Genomic DNA, 19,361 nt, shown 5'->3' on the forward strand with positions numbered 1-19,361 from the left:
CTTCAAACCCACTAAAATGTGCACTCTCGCTTGCCCTCTCTGCCCTGGACCCACTCTCTGTGTAATACGCTCATACACACATACACACTCTCTATCTCTTTCCTCCTCTCTCTTTCTCTCTCTCTCTCTCTTTCTCACACACGCACACACACACACACAATACCTTTAGCCAGTGGTTATAAAATGAACTCCACCACCGAGTGGAAATAGCTAAACAATAAAAAAAAAAACTAGAACATCTGAACTGCAGTCAAATATCACCACACCAAGTCATCCCATGAAACACATGAGATCTCTGCGCTCACACACCCTTTCACTCTCCCCAACAGGGCAAGCTTTTTTCAACTACGGGAATATAAGACACCAATGTGGACAGACAGGGCGGGACATCTCCCTACAGGCTGCAGGACACTGACCAGCACCCGTGTCTGACCTTTACGTCCCTCTAATGTGATCAGCGAAATGATTGCATCCTACTGTTACTCGTAATGGAACCGCAATCTGCCCACATTACGTTTCAATAGATTGTTTTAGAAAAGAAAGAAGGGAAACAGTGATGGTAGGCGGCAGTGGAAGCAAGAAAGAGAGAGAGAGAGAGAGATGGAGAGAGAGGGAAAGAGAGAAAGAGAGAGAAAGAGAGAGAGAGAAAGAGAGAGGGAGAGAAGTAGGCAGATTGAAAGATCACAATGACACAAATTCCCATAGGCAGATCGAAAGATCAGAATGACACTGGTCCCATTAGTCAAGTGTCTGTCTTTTTGGATGGTATAAATAGCCACAGTCTGGCGTGCTGAGGCCCAGAGATAGGCGTCCTGTCTGGACAGAGCCCAGACCCTGGGGGACCAGGGGCCCCCGCGCGCTCTCAACTGTCACACGACGAGGGCCACGATGCCGGAGCCTTGACGGATCAGAGCGGCCTGACGATGGCAACGCAGGTCCGACAGTCAGCCACAGAACAGCCAGTGGGGGAAAGTGTCTGTCTGCAACCTCAATACCACTGCAGCTCTGCACAGCAGTGGCTTGGGAGGATGTCTGAATCTCTCTTTTGCTCTCGCGTTCTCTCTCTCTCTCTCTCTCTCTCTCTCTCTGCGTGTGTGTGTTTGTGAGTCTTCATCTCTCTCTTTCTCTCTCCCTCAAGAGAGACAAAGACACTGAGAAGAACAGGGAGGGAGAGAGTTTCTGTGCATCTTTATACATGTCTTTGTGTGTTTGTGTGTGTGTGTGTGTGTGTGTGTGTGTGTGTGTGTGTTTGTTTCAGTAGGCCTTCGTTGTGTTAACATCAAGTGCCTGGGGGCTCAGAGACGAAGTCTTGTCTCAAACATCATGTTCAAAGCCTATGAGGGTGGTGCTGATGTGCTTAGTACACTATTTGTTTACTCCCCCGTTGGAGGTTATCTCAGGGTTTATTTACGAGTAGTAAACTATTTGTGGCACCCCGTAATCACACTGGCGTATTAGTGAGAGATGTGAAGGGAACGGCGTGATGTGCAGAACAGAGGGAGGCACCTCTACTACACAGAGCGACCGAAAATAGCTCCCCAACGCCAGACTTTTGCTGCAGGCTCTATTTTTAACACGTGTCTGAGCCGTGTGTCGGCTAACTTTCTCACAGACGCCTTTTTAATGAATTAAAAATCACGAGATCAGGAGCTGTAGGGATCAGAAATGGCTGACTCGTAGCTCTTACGCTAACGCCAGGGTCTGTTGTAGTTGGATTTTTTATTTTGTTAACGATTTTTCCAAACATATATTTAGTTTTATTGCAACCGCTGCGTTTCAATCAGTGCTCATTTTCAAATGTATCCCTTTGGCCAGATATATACCCCTAAGACCTCCAGAACTCTCATCAGTTTCGAAGAAGGGCGAACACCATCATTTCATTATTCCTTCTCTTATGTGGATCTGTAGAGTCCTACGTGGCAGACACTGACTCTCATTTTTATACCGATGCCGTCTCTCCCAGATTCTACAAAGAGCCTGTGCTGAGTTTGGCCCCTCAGGGGCCCCGGTGAGGTGTCCACACAGAGAGAGCTGCTGTGTGCTGTGACTCAGAGGTGTCAGACACGTCCTGGGAGTCTGGCTTCATACAGGCACCGGAGCACTGCAGAGATGCCTTGGTAACACCTAGGATATCAGAGAAAGGCGAAAAAGTGTGTGTGTGTGTGCGTGCAGTGCATATTTTGTTCAACACCAGCAAAAAGCCGTGTCTGTATAACATGCGTGGGCAGATGCCACATAAAAAAGTCCAAACACACACACACCGCTTCCGTGTGCATTTCACATTCAGACTTCCACTCCGTCCCTCTCAAGTACACGAGCGTGCCGTCGCGTCTCTTCTGGCGCGGAGCCAAAGACCAGGTCACCGCCGCCATCGCTGTTTGCGTAGTTTGATTTAAATGCCATCGTTTTAATTGACTCTCTAGGCAAAACAGAGGAAAGAGCGTAGACACCCCCCTCCTCCTCCTCCGCCTCTCCCTCCCTCCCTCCATCCCTCCCTCCCTCTCTCCCTCCATAACGCCCAAGTAAATGAGTGTTATTATTACATAAAAGGTCAGAGCGGAGAGGGGCGCTGCTCCCATTCAGGCAGGGCCGGCCAGAGGGGGCTTTAATCATCTCTGATTTGAATTCAAATGAGGGCATCGGCGGATGATGTAACCGGAGAGGACGCGGGAGCAAGCGCGCCGGCGTGCCCTCTGGCCAGGGGGTGGGGGGGACGCGGCTCGGATGCGCCAACACGACGCAAGAGGCCACGGCCCGGCGCCGGCCCGGTCTAGACCGGGCTAATGAGAGAGAGAGGAGACTGCGGAACTGGTACCGGGGTTCCTCCGGAGCACCGTTCTAATAGCTGGAGGTCGATGATGTGACGATGATGGCGGCTGAGATTACCCTTTAGAAAAAAAACGAGCGCGTTGTCTACTACTTGACACGACTCGTCTGTGATTCCGATGCTACGACGAGGCTAGCACAAGCCCCAGCTATCGCTTTAGGACACTATTAACGGACCAACAACAGGAGGAGTCAAGGTCATGGGAGGTCTAATATGGCCATTTAACGTGGTGTCACTTTCAGTTATGCGACATCTCGGCCTGAATCCACCAGCCTCTGCAGCATTCCCCACTCCAGTGAGTGCAGTCTTTGTCACCATGAACACGGTGTGGGGACAAAGGACAGCCAATGGAAAGTTGGATTTGTTTATGAACTGAGTGTGTGGATTGTGTGTGTGTGTGTGTGTGTGTGTGTGTGTGTGTGTGTGTGTGTGTGTGTGTGTGTGTGTGTACGTGTCGGACAACATTTCTCATGTCAGGACATAAATCCTGTGTCGAATATTTCAGACCCTCAGAACACAACTGAACTGAGCGTGTCACAAGATGAATGCCGTCTGTTGTTCAGTAAGAACAAGGTGCAGTGGCAGAACAAACAGCAGCCACCGGATGAGTGCATCCCACATGAGTAAGTGACAATACAGAATCATCCATTCTCTCCACAATAACGGCACTATGCACTTGACCCTTTTCCTACCGTATTCTGCAGCACCTTTCCCTAGCAGGCCAGACACAGGAACACGTTTGCCTATGACAGAGACACTTAATCCCGATTACCGCGCGAGACCCAGGTGGGTTTAAGCTCCCCCTCTGTGCTGCAGTGCAAGCCTGTAAACAACTCCATTAATATACAGGCGCACCAGGAAGCACACCCACACACCACAGGCTTTTTTTTTTTTTTTTTTTTTTAAATACAGGCGCAGGAACGGAGGAGAAAATCACACTGAGTGCCGTGAAATGGGCCAACGGCAGGTTATACGCCACTTGCGTTTTCAACCCTTTCATCCGCCCCCCTTCCCGCGCTCTCGTTAGTTAATTGAAAGATCAGATGGATTCTTTATATTTAATATGCCCGCATTAAAAAAAAAGAATGGGAGAGGAGAGGACACAAAACGAAGGGAGGTGAACGCCTGCTGTATTGGCCGTGTGTGGAGAGAGCTACGCGTTAGCCTGTCACGTACAGAGGTGTCCTTCTGTTCAGGGGGGACTTTGTTCTCCCCATCAATCTCGGCGTTTTATGTGTCAGGAAATAAAAAACGGAGAGAAAAAAACTGGTCCTGCGCTCCGTGCCGCCCCTGGTATGCGCGCCGCAGCTCGACCCGGGCGTCGTATTTATTACACTTTAACTCCAGCAGCCGCGCCACATCATCTGTTTCACGAGACAACACCTCTCCGCTTCGCATTCTCTGATTACATTTCCTTCCTGTCAGGAGTTCCGCCCGATCAATAATCGCTTTCGTACAGACACAGGAAAGCATCCCGCCACGGTAATAGGCCCGGCCTTTGTTCTAAAGCTTTATGAATGGAGAGAGTGTGCGTAGACGTCGATCTCACTAATATCGGACTTTTTCTTTATGTCTGTGCAAATGATACTGTATGTGCTGAAGTGTGTGTGAGATATTATTAGAAGTGTGTCGTTTGTCTTCATTATTGAGTAATTCACAGGGTATAAGGCTGTGTGTGTGTGTGTGTGTGTGTGTACAGATCCACACACCACAAGCACACAAACACAAGCGCACACACACATACACGAGAGAAAGTGGTGAAAGTATTCTGAATAGCACAATCATAGCTGAGCTAGAAATAATTATGCCAGTTTATGACTTTGAGATGGCAGAACTCACAGTTGGTTGAACTTGTCTGTTCTCCTGTCTAACAACCTGTCCTCCCCACCTGCCGCAAATTCTACATGCCTCATCAGGGGAAGAGCTGAAAGACATCTTATTTACACAGATCAAGCATATCACCAGGAAACCAAACATGCCTTCCTCAATCAGCCATATTTTAAGTAAGCCGAAAATCCTGTTTGACAGTTCCTTTGAATAACTTCAATAACAATATTGAATAACATCTTCGAATAGCTTCAATCAGCTGGTAACTAATACAAATGGCAAACACAAATAAAGCCTGTTGCTTTTGCACTGATGCACTGAGAAGCCTGAGTGGATAACGTATGTCACGGCTGAATGCTGAAACCAGCTTCTGACAGTAAGAGTGTTTAGCATCAGAGGATCACAGTGCATCTCATGTCTCCTGTCTTCGTCAACGGCAGCAACAACGGCAATGCTCAAAGGCCTAATCTGAGAGAGGAGTCTGCCGAATAAACACAAACAGCTGCCGCGGCTCGGAGACAGACAGCGATTTCGGCTGGGATAAATCATGTGACTGCAGGGGAACTGACAACAGGGGAAGAGGCATGGAGCCTCGCGCCGCAGAATGTTCGGATTACCCTCAGTGAGCATGTGTGTGTGATCTGCTGGGCGTTTGGTGATGTCTTCCAGAAACAACTCTCAACATCAATCTCATTCAACAGTCACGGCACGTTCGCATGGGAACCATGAATACGCCAACTCCGACACCCATGCTGCTTGCACCACCTACTGCCGCACAACAGAGGGCGCCAAAGAGCCTCCTCTTAATACAAAGCCTTCCTGACCTCTAAGCATCATCTAAAGGGACATCCAAAAAGACCAATCGATAACGATCTCTGTGACCACAGGCACACCGACAGCCAAATCGGCCGCCCGGGGAAGAAAGAGAAGGAGAAGGAGAGCGGAGGACTCACGTGGTTGGCGCCAGGTCGGGCGGCCTCTCGCTGACCTCGGGGAAGGTGGGCTGCGGCGGCTCCCCGATGGGCACACAGCCCAGGGAGCGGCTGATGGCGTGGCTCAGCTTCTTGGCAGGAGACTTCTGCAGAGGGCAAGAGAGAGAGGCGAGACTTGCTGCTTCAGCTGGGGCGATGCCATGTCACACACAGCACTTCCAAGATGCAGCTCAAATGAATGAGACTACACTACACTTCTATGGAGATGCGTCTATTACAGTCACTTTAGTCTGATTCATGCAGATGTAGTATGCAAGTAAAGCCTACAATTTACTACAATGTTTTGTTGATGGTGTATGAGTTTGCCATCTAAAATGTTGGTGATAAAAAAACATAGATAATTACTGGCTACATAAGCCTCTACGTGCCATCTGTGTTGATCTTTGCATAATTTAAGACTTAATTTCTTGTAGTTGCTTACATGATCATTCAAACGTTGCATCATTTAGTTTCTATTGAACGTTTTGGAAAACTATGGAAAACTACTGGATTAATAAAGTATCTATCAATCTCTCTCTCTATCTAACAAATAATGGCTCAGTCGAACAATATTTATGACATTGGCTTAAAAGGGTCCAATGGAGGGAATACTGAGGGGGGTTGGGGGGGGGTCACGATGAAGGTTCTTCCAGGGGTTCTCTTTCCACACAGAGCTACTTGTCTTCTCCTCTAGAGAGAAAAGAAGTAGTTTCTTTTTCCACTGCTCCCAAGCTAAGCTCCCGCCGCTTCCGCCCGGGTCTAAAATAATCGGCCCTTATCGCCGCCGTCTGAGAGGAAGCGAGGAGTCAATGGAAATTGGATTGGGGATCCAGAGCGAGGCGAATCGCTTCCCAACATCCCATTTCCACCCAGAAGCTGGAGCTCTAAGACAACGCCAGGCCCTTAAAAATTCAATCAATGGCGGCCAGCTTCTAAGGACAGCCAAGACGACGACTAGCAATCTGGGAAAAAGGGAAAGGACAGAGCTGCCTTCAGCCCTCCCTCCCACCTCGGCTAGATTTACAGTCAAGGTAAACGTCCTCATTACTGACTTGTGGCAGTCATCTGGGACTAGCTCATTAGCAGCCATTCTATACCATAGGGAACATATATTGAATACTTAAGTGTTTTTCTGGGTAGAGCAGAAAAAAACGACACGTGAGGCTTGACACGTGTGTTCTGACCCTGACAATTGTTACACCTCTGGAAAGCACACACACAGGTGTCTGGTTATAACACCTCAAAGATTATAACACCGCACATCTATTATCAGATGTATTCATTGCAGAGGCATTATAGGTGATAATTACACCTATAACACTGGACTTGAGAACATCAAGCTAATAACTTAGATCACGCCCGTGTAATTACAGTATAATGAGTTGGTTGTTGGTTTTGCTTGGAAGGTTTCTAATGAGCCTGAGGCAAATGCTGCTGAGACATTGTGTCTGAGATCATAATGGCCGATGGTCATATGTTCTCGGTTGACTCGTATCCCGGGCCAAACAGTTGGACCTACCCAAGACGAGTGCTCCTTCATCTGGTGCTGGTTGCTGTGGGGACCGTTGGCATGACCACGCCAGAAGCAGCTTTGGCAGAGCTGGTAGCCGTGGCACTGTTGGCATCGGTAACGAAAGCCCATCATGCTCTCGCTGTGGCAGTAAGAGCACTCCACTGGGTGGAAGACTGAGAGAAAGAGAGATAGAGAGAGAGAGAGAGAGAGAGAGAGGGAGAAGGAACACAGGAAAACAGGCATTGGCATGAGACAAACATTGTGCTTTTATAACATGGATGCCAGCAATCACAACAACTACATTTTAACAAAGCCAAACTTCTCAATATTAGTATGAACTAGTAGCAGTAATATTGCACTTCAATGACAATGGCATAGGCATACATCAGATTTATAATACTTATGACAATATATATTAGGTCTGCCTTTTTTATAGATTTGCAAAGAATTCTAAACTTTTACAACATTGTTTTCACACTGTCATTATGAGGCACTGAGTATATAGACTGATTCAGGGAAAATGCAATTAAACAATTTTGGCATACGACTGCACCAAAACAAAAGAACATAAGCGGCAAAATAATACATCCAGTCGTAGTGTGAGTGAGAGCGGCCGCTCACCGTTCTCCACATGAGCCAGCCGGTGCATGAGCGGCAGCCACACAAGGCACTGGGGGGGCGGGTCAGCCGTCAGCACATCCAGAAATGTGTTCAACTGGATCTTCTTCTGGACACAAGCCCACACACAGCACAAACACAGCGCTAAAGAAGGGCTTACTGGGAGGAGGAGACAGCCATTGTGGTCGTGTGCAATGGAGTGTGTGTGTGTGTGGTGTGTGTGTGTGTGTGTGTGTGTGTGTGTGTGTGTGTGTGTGTGTGTGTGTGTGTGTGTGTGTGTGTGTGTGTGTGTGTGTGTGTGTGTGTGCATGTGTGTGCGTGTGTGTGTGTTTGTGAGCGAGCGAGAGTAAACACAGATTGGTTAATGAGACAGAAGCAGACAGAGACTGACAGACAGTGCAGAAGACAGGTGGTGTGGATGGACAAACCGTTAACAGAGAGAAAGTAACGTAAACACAAAATGTTTGTGCCAAAGACGGCACATTGCTTGGGGGCAAGGATAACAGAGAGAGGGATAAAAACATGTCAGAACGCATTAGCATATAGAAAACAGGACAACAAATAATGTTTGTGTGTTTGCGTGCGTAAGAGTATTGGTGAATGAGATTGAAGCAGACATAAGAGACAAAGGCAAAACACAAAGGCAAATTGCTTATGCCAAAGACAGAGTGTGTACCCCTTGAGGACAGACATGGGAGAAAGATGGAAAAGGAACAGAAATACGTCTGAATGCATATGCACAAACAAACAAACAACAACAAACAAAACAAAAACAAGACAACAAATCACAGAAAGTGTGTATGTGGACGCTGTGTGACTGGGCACGTTACCTGTTGGGGGAAACAGGTGCGGACGGAGTGCTCTGTGTAGCCGAAAGACGGCCCCTCGAACACGGCGGTGGGTAGCTTGAGTACCTCCCGCAGGAAGTGGTCGAACTTTGGGAATAACATCGTGCCGCCGGAGTCAGAGATCTGGGAGAATATGTCTGACAAACAGGAAAGCGATGAGTCGGATAGTTACAGTTTCCACAGAAACAGATCTGCTCTCATAGAAGACTCTACTACTTCGTAGACACATCTGATGAAATTAATCTTGTGCAGAGTCATAATTGCTATCCTTTTGAAAGCCATTACTGGCTAAAACAATTAAGTCTAAAGCCCAATTCACACCAAAGATTCCCAACGTGACGAGACCGAGTTGCAGCGGTGTGAATTAGAAGTTGCATGTAGTTGCAAGTCGTCGCAGAGCATTAAACATGTTGAGTCGCAGTTGCAAGGTTTTAGAACGTCTTGTCTTGTCTCGTCGGGAATCTCTGGTCTGAACCCTACTTAACAGTACCGTGTCTTCTAACATTTAAGAAAGCAGCAGCATTCTTTAAGAATTCTGCATTTCATAGTCATTTCATTGCATATAATGTCATGGTGCGAAATTGTACCATCTAAAGTACATACACAGTACAGAAAATGACTTCAAATGGCTCAAAAACTTCAGGTAAGATTGCAAGGAAATTTGTGAATTAATCAAAGTCCTACAACATGCAATTTGGGTGTCTACAGCCACATGAATACAAAAGGCTAATACTGCCCTCTAGTGTCCACTTCCCGTAAATACCAACTCCAGGCACAGGGGGGGCCGTAGCCCACTGAGCCCAATAACCTGCATTGCCTGTGGGGGAGTTACTGGAGCTCAACAGCAGAACCCCTGGGCCTGTGCTAGACACACGTCCCCGAAATCTATCTCCGCTCTTTTCGCTCTTTTCACTCTTAACAGTCGGCAGCCATCATTGACTTTTGTGTGATTACGCCATAAAGACACTAGAGGATAATAAAGGCACTGAGAGCGGAATTAGTGTCATCCTCCTCGTCTCGGAGGTCATAAATGTAGCCATGGAAGCAATACTTACAGCGCAGCTTGTCTACGATTTTCCCTCCACACATGGTGGCCAGCATGGATTTCATGGCAAACACGGTGAGCTTCCCTCTGCCTTCACTGCAAAGACCAAACACATGAACACATATTTGATCTTTTAATGAACACCTCTGTTTCACAACACTTTCTACACCACTACCACTATCAACACATCATCTAATTGCATTAAGCGTTGGTGTATACTGTATCTTTACATTAAATGTTTATGACATGTTAATGTGACATTAGTAAATGCTTTCAGAGTACATAGATTGATAGAAACAACAATCAATCACACTGAAGTACATCATCTGTCTAACCTGTAGCCACTCATACAATATGAATGTAAAGGAGAAATAGTAGTGGTCACTAAACTACCACGGCTAACTTATAACCATCATCACATTGAAAGACAGAATGGAGGTAAGGTATGGAGACACTAATAAAGTAACCAGCTATTTTGGACACAACCATATTCACTATCCACACATGGGGCTAGTTCATAGCCTACGCAAGCAACGTGGACACAGTTGACAACGCCAGGGTCACGCATGTTTGATGAGCCCTCTCTACGCATAGTCTACGCAAGCTAAACGGATGCTGTGCCTCCACCAAAAAAGCATTGGCATCGCACTTGCGATTGAGTCGCGATACAAGAAATTTGACAAAATCTTTTGCTATGCAAGTACATACCAAACCCTCCTTGCATAGCTGTGTAAAATAGACTATAAACCAGGCCTTACTGTACTATAAGGATGCCTTGTCAGCAGTGGATAATACTGTACTCCCATAATAGTAACAGTAACTAATAGTAACGTAGTCCAGCTTCTTGCTTGCTATGCTTTCTCCCCTGGCCCACATTCCTGACCGAGCCTACCAGCAGTAGTCCTGATTAGCTGAGCACACCTGAGGTAGTTAATTAAGAGCACTATAATCACACTTAGGGGGTGCTAATAAGGTGTGCAGCGGGGGAGGGATGAATATGAGGCTTTCCGCCAAGAGGTTCCCAGGAACAAGACTGAGGCTATGTCCACAGACACGTAGCCTGGTATTTTTAGATACATTTTGGCCTTTCGACCACATGAAAAGTCGGTTTAGACTTAGAGTCACTAAAGAAAGCAAGCTATTAAAAAAAAAAGCCAGCCAAACTGGACATTTTCAAAAACTCTATTTTCAGTAAAAACTGAGTTTTGGGATTGTGACATCAGCTGCATCCGTTTGATTGATGTGTTATTGATAGCCGCTCTCAGCTGTTTTTGCACATCTGCGTGGATAGAATTATTTAAAAATCCGAAGGAGGAAAAATCTATATTTTTCTACATTTCCTAGCTACGTGTGGACATAGCATGGATGGTCTGCATTGCCCCTCTGATGGTTAATATGCTGCATTTCTCTGATCAGATGAGGGATGCAAAAATAGGATGCATATCTTAAGACCATGCCATCTGTCTGAATAACAACACCCACTTACTGGGAAGTTAGAGAGGCTGTACTGTAAATATACAGTTGCTGCACTGAATCTGCTATGTGCAATGTACGTGTGCAATGCACGTTTACAATTTTACAGCAAGTGCTGTAAAATCAGTGTGAATGGCAAATGGTCTGCAAATATCCTCTGAATAAAAGCCCCTATAATGGTTATACTGTATGTTTTACAGGGAAGCTACACTGGGCACGTAGCTTTCAGTACGACGCCTAGTATCACAACACGTAAAAAACATTTAGAAGACAAAATTTCCGGTCTAAAACTGGTCTATTTCTTTAGATTAGAATGTACTCGTCGCTATCACGTCTAGTGTAGCTACTTCCATTGATTATAGTGGAAGCTCATTTTTGCAGCAGCCGCAACGCGAACTGAACGCTTCCCTGTTAGAATAAAAAGGAGGATGACCACAACCAGCTGTGCCCTTATGGCCTGACTAGGACAGGGCCCTTGGCTGGGTCAGTGTGGGGATACCCTCCTGAGTAGGGCTGCCCTGCGGCCCCCCCGCTCTGATCACCTGTCGTAGGTGGCCACCATGAAGTTGAGCAGCAGGCCGATGCTCTGCTCCACGTTGATCTGGTGGGTGGTGGGCAGCCGCTTGTTGAGCTGGTAGTAGATGGACGACAGGATGGTCTCCAGGCGCGACACGCTGATCTCCGCCTGGTGCTCCAGCGTGTTGAGCCCGTTGTCGCGGAAGGCCTCGATCATGTTCCACACGTCCACCAGATGCACTGGGGCGGGAGTGGGAAGCCGAGAGAGAGAGAGGGAGGGAGAGAGAGAGACAGAGAGAGAGAGAGAGAGAGAGAGAACACAACATGAGTGCTGGTAGTGATGAAAACAGCTACTGTTATGCTAAGAGCTCAAGGGAATCTATATTTGCCTTTTTGTAAACTTTTGTTAAAGGTTTGGCTTTATATCAAATACTTACGTAAAACTCAAAACTCAAAGGCCATGTAACAGTATCAGTTGCTGCTTAATTATGACTATGATATAATTAAACGGCCAAAGCCTTAGTGCAGAAGAGTATATGAATGATATATGCTGATACAAAGCAATACAATTCAAAACTCACTATTGCGCTCCATTTTGTTCCTTGAATACAATAAGACGTCTAAGTGAGACGTGAGTGTGTGTGTGTCAGAGGAAGCTTCAGGGTGTCTGCCTACTAATGAGTGCCTCGACTTACGGTTGCATCTCTTCTGCACAAAGCGCAGCTTGCAAGCTGTTCTGTACGTGGAAAGCCGGATCACATCAAAGTTTTGCGCCCCTGGGGAAAGGATAAGGCGGGTTATTACTCAAGAAAACTTCAAAAAGAGGCCTCAGAATCAGCTGGCCCCTTCTGGGCTAATATCAAACGACAGGAATACAACTATGGCAACTCTGATCCAAGACCAGTGCAATTTGTCTCGCAAGAGAGGTCTATTAGATCGCTGGGGATCATGCATTATACAATCCGAGTCTGTCGATACCGAGATTACACTCTTGACAATAGAGTTTACTGGACATGTTAGAGTGGGTGCTTCCAGTAACTAATTAAATGCACAAAGTGAAATGGACAGTCTCATAAAGTACTGCACCCCTCTGAAGCACTCGTGATCCAGAGGTCCACAGAGGACCAGAGACATGGCAGGCTGCGTACTCACTCATCTCCATGAAGAGCTGCCTCTTCTCCACCAGCGACTTCCCGCTCTTACTGCTCTCTTCAATCATTCTGAGAAGCACACACACACACATCACAGTGACCACCCAGTTTACAGTGTGCCACTGGCACCGTTGTTTGATGAGTATGAAACAAATATATGCCACTAAAGATGTGTCATATTGTATCGTCATTGTGTACTGTTTCAGTTGTATTTCCCAATCCCAACATGATAATAATTTCTCATCCTGTGATACAGTAATTTCCTGCATATAAGCCGCATTGTGTATAAACCACGGGACAGGGTTTTATGCAAGTTAGAAGAAACAATATTGATACCATATTAACTGTCCCTATGTATTAACCTCATAGCTTAAGATGTGCAAAATCAATGTATAAGCCGTGGCTAATAGTCGAAAATACAGTAGTTGATGACATGGACAGCTCACATAAACGAAAGAGAAAGGAAAAAGAAAAGCATGACAGAAGGAAAGAGTAACTTTTACTGACTTTTCACACACCAGAGTTTACAGGTCGGATACGCATGCACCATGATTTTACCACAGGCAGAGTTCAAACATAGGTGATGAAGAAGTGTTCATGAGTTTGCATGGTTATTAAGACTGTAAGCTTATGTGACTTGTGGCCAAAAAGACAGTGGAAAATAGTAAGTCATCTTTGACACTGTTATATATCATATACATGTACTACACATGTCGCTTAGGGCTGGGCGATATGGGCAGAAAAAAACAAAAAACATAAAGCCCATTTGCAATTTTAATTTAACCCTCGATTTTCAATTTAAATAGATTTGTTTGCCCAGCCATAATGTCGCTACACATATGGACTATCTGACAAAATAGACTGGTTCATTGTCAGAATATCGAAGATTAAAGAGTACTGTGCAAATCTGACTCACAGGATACAGGATACACATGCCATCTAGCCCAGCATCTAAAGCATCTTGCAGAAACTAAGCTGCCTGAACAATGTAGCACTCAAGCGTGTGTACTGTACGCGTCTTCTCCCATTCACAGCTCCGTGGCTCTTGGTGCACAGAGAGACCTTGAAGAGCCTCGGCGCCCTCATCTCCCCGCGGCTGAATGGGAAGGACATGGCATATGATTGCTCCTCGATTGCTACTGAGAGCCTCTCTCATGTCTCCTGCTCCGGGGGCCAGGGGAAGAGCACCGTCTCGCGGATCCCCCACGAAACCGCTCATTTACATTCAAACGACTGAGGAGACCCGGCGTGTGTGGATAACATCTCATTAGGCCTCTCAATCATCTGGCTGAGCGGGTGCTGAGCTGTGCGGAGCGGCGCGGAGCGTGCATGGTATGGCACGACTCCCTCAGAGGAAGGGCTAAGTGACCACCGGCTGCTGGAGACTCTGTAGTGGATGAGTCATCCAACTGGTGCAGTGAACACACAGTCACGGCGCTTTACAAAACATTTCAATTACATTTCTATTCATTTCCATTTTTCCGCCCAGCACAGCCCCCGTGCAACAGTTAAGCGTTATAGAAATCTGAAGGCCGAGAAGCGAGTCTTAGGTAACCAGGCAAGGAGCGACTCCTAAGTCACCTTGAGCAGAGCCCACCTCTGAAAAGTTTGGGGGAAGCCTATGAAAGGTTACACGCAGAGAGAGGAAGAGGCTCTGAGCAGCGAGGAGGAGGAGGAGGAGGGGGCGGGGGACACAGTGGAAAGGGAAGCAAGCTGAGCAGGTAACAGGTGGAGGCTTGGAACAGGAAGCAACCGCATTAATGATAATCTTTAGGCACTCAAATGCTGCAGGCTGTGTGACAACCCTTCAAAATGATCCTGACCTACACCTGGCCTATAGACCTGTAGACAGTCATCGCACGTCTACTGACTGGAATGGACTTCAATTCTTGGCTACTTCAAATGCAGTTTAAATAACGAGATGATAAACTATGTTTGACGGTTAAATATAATTGCATGAAATGACAAGGCTGTGATCAAATGATTCTTAAATTGTATAATTGTGAGCAAACCAATAAAAGAAAACAAACTAATGAACAGAAATATTTGTTTAAAATAATTGAATGCACTTGTAGATGGTACAATCATGGGGGGGAGGAACTCAAGTCATCAAGATTATATTGGGGGAAAACACTTTACCTGTCAGTGGGTTAGTTTCAAGGTAACTGATACATAAGGGGAGGTTCCTGTGAGAGAAACAAAAATCATTCATGATGACTTTCCTCAGTAGGCCTACAGAACAGTTAAGTGAGACAGCCTACACATATGTCTGACTTCATGAAGAGTATAACCCATCCCAACAGGAGTTGCAAGTCTAGTCTTTGACACTCTCTCTCTCTCGGTAGATGATGAACATTGGTGACTCGGTGGTGATGGTGACAGCACACAGAAGCACCTCAGAATCAAGTCTCAAATCAAGAACACGCCCACGTGACCAGGTGTCAGCCTGCATCACACACGCAGACGAATGATGCACTAATTACGCGCAACGGGGTGTTTCGCTTTTAAAAGACGGATCGAGATATAACTAAGCGCCATCAATGAATAATTGATAAGCTATGCATTTTTAACATTCCCTTGTTGTATTAAAATTAAAAGACACTGCATGCTCACGCGTGTATAGTAGCCTAAACCAATATGTTGTCACTTCAATGTGACATTTCTGTTTATAAATCATGACAGCACATTTGTCCAGATCAATCTATTCTGCATAGGCTAACGTAATTCCATGCACCTATGCGTGGGTGGCGACCCCCACCGATAATGAGCGGTGTTTCCAAACATTATGTCATAGCCTTGCGATACCGACCGAATCCCTTGGAAGAGCACACTATTAGCCATCTCTTCACTGTCATGTTCCATGAGCTAAATTTGACTGATGCATTTGGCAGTACAGTCGTGAATAGCTGACGAGATGTAATTGAAATGACTAAGAATAAAGATTGGCTTTTCCAACCGTTCCTTTGCCCGGTCATGACAACATCCTTTGACGTGTGTCAGCGTGAGGACTGAGAATGCGGTAGCATCGCGCGCTTGAGATGGCCCTGTCACACCTCCGCACAAAATGCATTTAACAAAGACTACCACCAAATCCACACGTCTCAATTAAAGAAGAATGATGATGGCACGTCAAAACCCGGCCATATTGCAAATTTAAGTCACGAATTACCTCTCCTCCAAACGAACTGGCTCCGACACAGCACTGTGAAGACATTCAAGGGATGTAGTTATTTCTCGTTGAATGTATAAGCAGTTTTGGTGTAAAAATGTGCTTTGGCATCGTAAAAGCCCATCATGCCGTGTAGGATAATCATTAAGTAATCTTACCAGCAGGAAATCACGCAGGTTGCGCTACCATCATCATCAGAATCTACTGAAAGAGAGAAGTGCTCTTTGCTTCATTGGAAGTATTTCCTTCGTGAATCATCTAGGTTTCGCGCCCTCGAATATCAAAACAGTTGCAGGTGTCAGACCCGTGTGTCACCCCTCTTATTTCAACACGACTGGGAGTCGATTACACATCGTAGTGCGCACGCCGTTCCGCTTGACTCGGTCCGAGAGAACTGCGGTAGGCACCGATACTAGTGCGAGTGCGCTGCTTGCCTCTCCCCTCCACTCATCTGTCCTCCTCTCCTCCACTCCTCTACTCTCCTCCCCTAATCTTTCCTTTCTTCCAGACGCCAGAGGGCAGCAGAGAACAGCTGTTTGATGGCAGAAAGCGTAAAAGGCTTCAGAAACCTTTACTGACAGCTTAAATTGCTCTGAAAATTTGTGCAAGGGATTTCTAAAATTGCTCTGCCTAGATTAGCTATTTGTGAAACAATGAAATCGGCTGTGACTCGTAAAAATATAATAATTTCAAAGTAGTTAAACAAACTATTGTTTAGGGGATATTTAATTGTCTACTACAACACAAAACAGATCATAAATAACACATTTAGTTGCAAGTAAAACGATATTAAAGTGCATTGGACATGAGCTGCTATTCTATATGGGGAGAACCCACTAATGAAAAACAAGAAACCAAAATGAAGTGCAAAAAAATGAAGGCAAATTCAAGAGTGTCATTCTTTGTCATTTATTCATAATATTTGATGGTAAAATACACTTTGTTTACAAGTGCTGATTAGGACTGCTATATTACATTCATCTTTTTTACAGAGTCTTCAGAAAGCTTCCACATGAGTATCACAAACACTGGGGGAAACAGGAGAATGTTAAAAAAAAAATGCCCACAACAACCAAAAAAAAACCTACACATCCCACTTTTCCTCCTCCAAACTGTAACACATTCATCCTGCTTCACGCATCTACAAGAGGGTTAGCCGGTCGAGTGCTCAAAGTGGGGTGTGCAATTTTTGACACTGGCGTGAGTGGCAGACAGGATCAAGCATCCTGATTGGTCTACCTCGCTCTGTGGTCACCATCTCACCCAGTTACCCAGTCGCTAGTGTGGCCTCCTGCTTGTGTGAGCCAATACATCTCCCAGTGCACTACAAATTACCCACTTGAGAGACAGTTCACTAACGGAAATCAGACACTGATTCATCGGGGGTTGGGTCGGGGCTAGCCTACTGTGTCTGACTGGAGGGGAAAGTCTAAACAGGGGGGGGGGGAAATGAACAAATGAACAAAATAAAATAAAATAAAAATACACAACACACATAATAATCATGTTTTTTTTTATCACACCAAGTATGATGTTCTTTCAGTCTTTCAGAAATGTGTTGAACTATAACAGTCTCACATTTACACACTAAACACCCACCCTCCACCATACAAACACACACACACACACACACACACACACACACAAGGCTTTACACACAATGCCATTCACAAAGTGTCCATGTGGACTCTGTGGCTTTAGTTGACACACAATGCCATAGTTTCCACGCTGACTCTATAATCCCTCTATATCCCCCCACCTCACACAATTCCTCTATGGCACGGAACCCCACACCTAACCATGCATTTAACATACAGGGCAGAGGTCAGGGGTCACACTGCCATGGTAATAATCACCAACACACAGACACACAGACACACACACACACACACACACACAGATACAGACACAGACAAACACACACACACACACACACACACACACACACACACTCCATACAAAAACACAGAAATAAGAAAGGGAGGGCCACATAGGAAAGGTCAGTCAGGGACGTTCGGTTACAAAAAAGTTTGTAGAAAGAGACCTGTCCCAGCTGCACAGAGGCTTGCCAAAGAGACAGTCCATATAGAGCTCTAACAAATACCCTGTTTCTTTTAAAAACAATTTTGTAAATATATTTTTCATTATTAAAATATATTACTTAAAATATATTACTTTGCTTAACTAGTCAGACATTAAAAACAAAATCCTGAATATTTAGTTTTCCATAAGTCGACTTTGGTATATTACCATGGAAATGACATAGAAAAGAAGGTTTGTAATTGTCTCAGGGTCTTGGTAGACGTTATAAAATGATTGGTATGTTTCTTTTAGGATGGAGACAGCATGCACACCCGTGTTACAGGAAGTTGATGTACACATACTAAAATAGACCAACTCTCGTGTGACTTCACTCTGAATTGTCTGGAGGACAGCTCTATGGTTGAACAATTAGCGTTTAGACACCTATAGTGTGATTGATTTTTTTTTGTTGTTTCTTTTTACACAAGTTTCTTTTTAGGTAAAACTCAAGCATGTCAACATGGATATGTTTAAGCAAGATACACAAAATTAAAATAGAAAATTAACTTTCCTCAATACAACGCCACAAAGCCCATATTTACAGTACAAAAAAAAGCATCGAAGCACAACTCTTCATGTTCTCCCTTCTGAGTGTTGAGCATTAATTCACTGATCTCACAGCTACTACATAAAACGGACAGAAAAACGTTTGTTTCAATATATTTGTTAATTTTTTTAAACGTCTGAGAGATTGTACGGAACAATATATCTACAGTTTCCCAAAGCTTGGCTGAGGGAGGCAGTACCAGTTCACACAGTTTCAAGAGATGCGAGAGTGAGACAAACACACACACACACACACACACACACACAACACACACGTTGAAATGGCACGACCTGGGCTCCCTACTCCTGAGAAAACACGTCTTAGAGAGATCATGTCATGTGAGTCCTTGCAATTTTCTCAGTTTGGACTGTAAGCACCTGGAGTCCTTAACCCTGCAGTTCTTCTACAAAAAAGTTATGTGCAACCTTTTATAGAAAAGTTAGCTCGGCTCTGAACTGATTTAAAATCTAATGAAATAACCCAGATGACTGTCTCGGTCTCTGTCTCTCTCTTGCTCTCTCTCTCTCTCTCTCTCTCTCTCTATCTCTCTCGTTATAGATATATCTAATATAAATACTTTGGAGAAAAAAAATAACAAATTATTGCCACCTTCACTGATCAAGATGCTTTGATAAAATAAATCCACCCTTTAAAAAAAAAAAAAAAAAAAAACCTCGTCTGTGTCTCGAGGTGAGTGTGATTCTGGAAAGCTCTGTACTTAAAAACAAAGCCCCATTCATCTGGACCTCATCGCCTGATGAAGCGGATCTCCTA

The 19,361-nt window shown here is 45.2% G+C and overlaps 1 protein-coding gene across 1 annotated transcript in view; it reads right to left on the bottom strand.

The window, feature by feature from the left end:
* The window catches only part of dtnbb (dystrobrevin, beta b), a 31,461-nt gene extending 15,133 nt beyond the window's left edge, over nt 1-16,328 (bottom strand). Inside the window, exons 1-11 of the mRNA XM_062522102.1 lie at nt 16,117-16,328; nt 15,959-15,991; nt 14,929-14,975; nt 12,791-12,858; nt 12,334-12,414; nt 11,665-11,878; nt 9,660-9,745; nt 8,587-8,741; nt 7,760-7,865; nt 7,145-7,311; nt 5,608-5,732 (exon numbers count right to left, since the gene is read on the bottom strand). Coding sequence (XP_062378086.1) covers nt 5,608-5,732; nt 7,145-7,311; nt 7,760-7,865; nt 8,587-8,741; nt 9,660-9,745; nt 11,665-11,878; nt 12,334-12,414; nt 12,791-12,857 — 1,001 coding nt within the window. The 5' untranslated portion in view covers nt 12,858; nt 14,929-14,975; nt 15,959-15,991; nt 16,117-16,328. The remainder of the gene's footprint in view (nt 1-5,607; nt 5,733-7,144; nt 7,312-7,759; nt 7,866-8,586; nt 8,742-9,659; nt 9,746-11,664; nt 11,879-12,333; nt 12,415-12,790; nt 12,859-14,928; nt 14,976-15,958; nt 15,992-16,116) is intronic.
* Nucleotides 16,329-19,361: the final 3,033 nt, after the last annotated feature.

Source organism: Sardina pilchardus, chromosome 20, assembly GCF_963854185.1.
Source record: "Sardina pilchardus chromosome 20, fSarPil1.1, whole genome shotgun sequence".
Taxonomy (NCBI): domain Eukaryota; kingdom Metazoa; phylum Chordata; class Actinopteri; order Clupeiformes; family Clupeidae; genus Sardina; species Sardina pilchardus.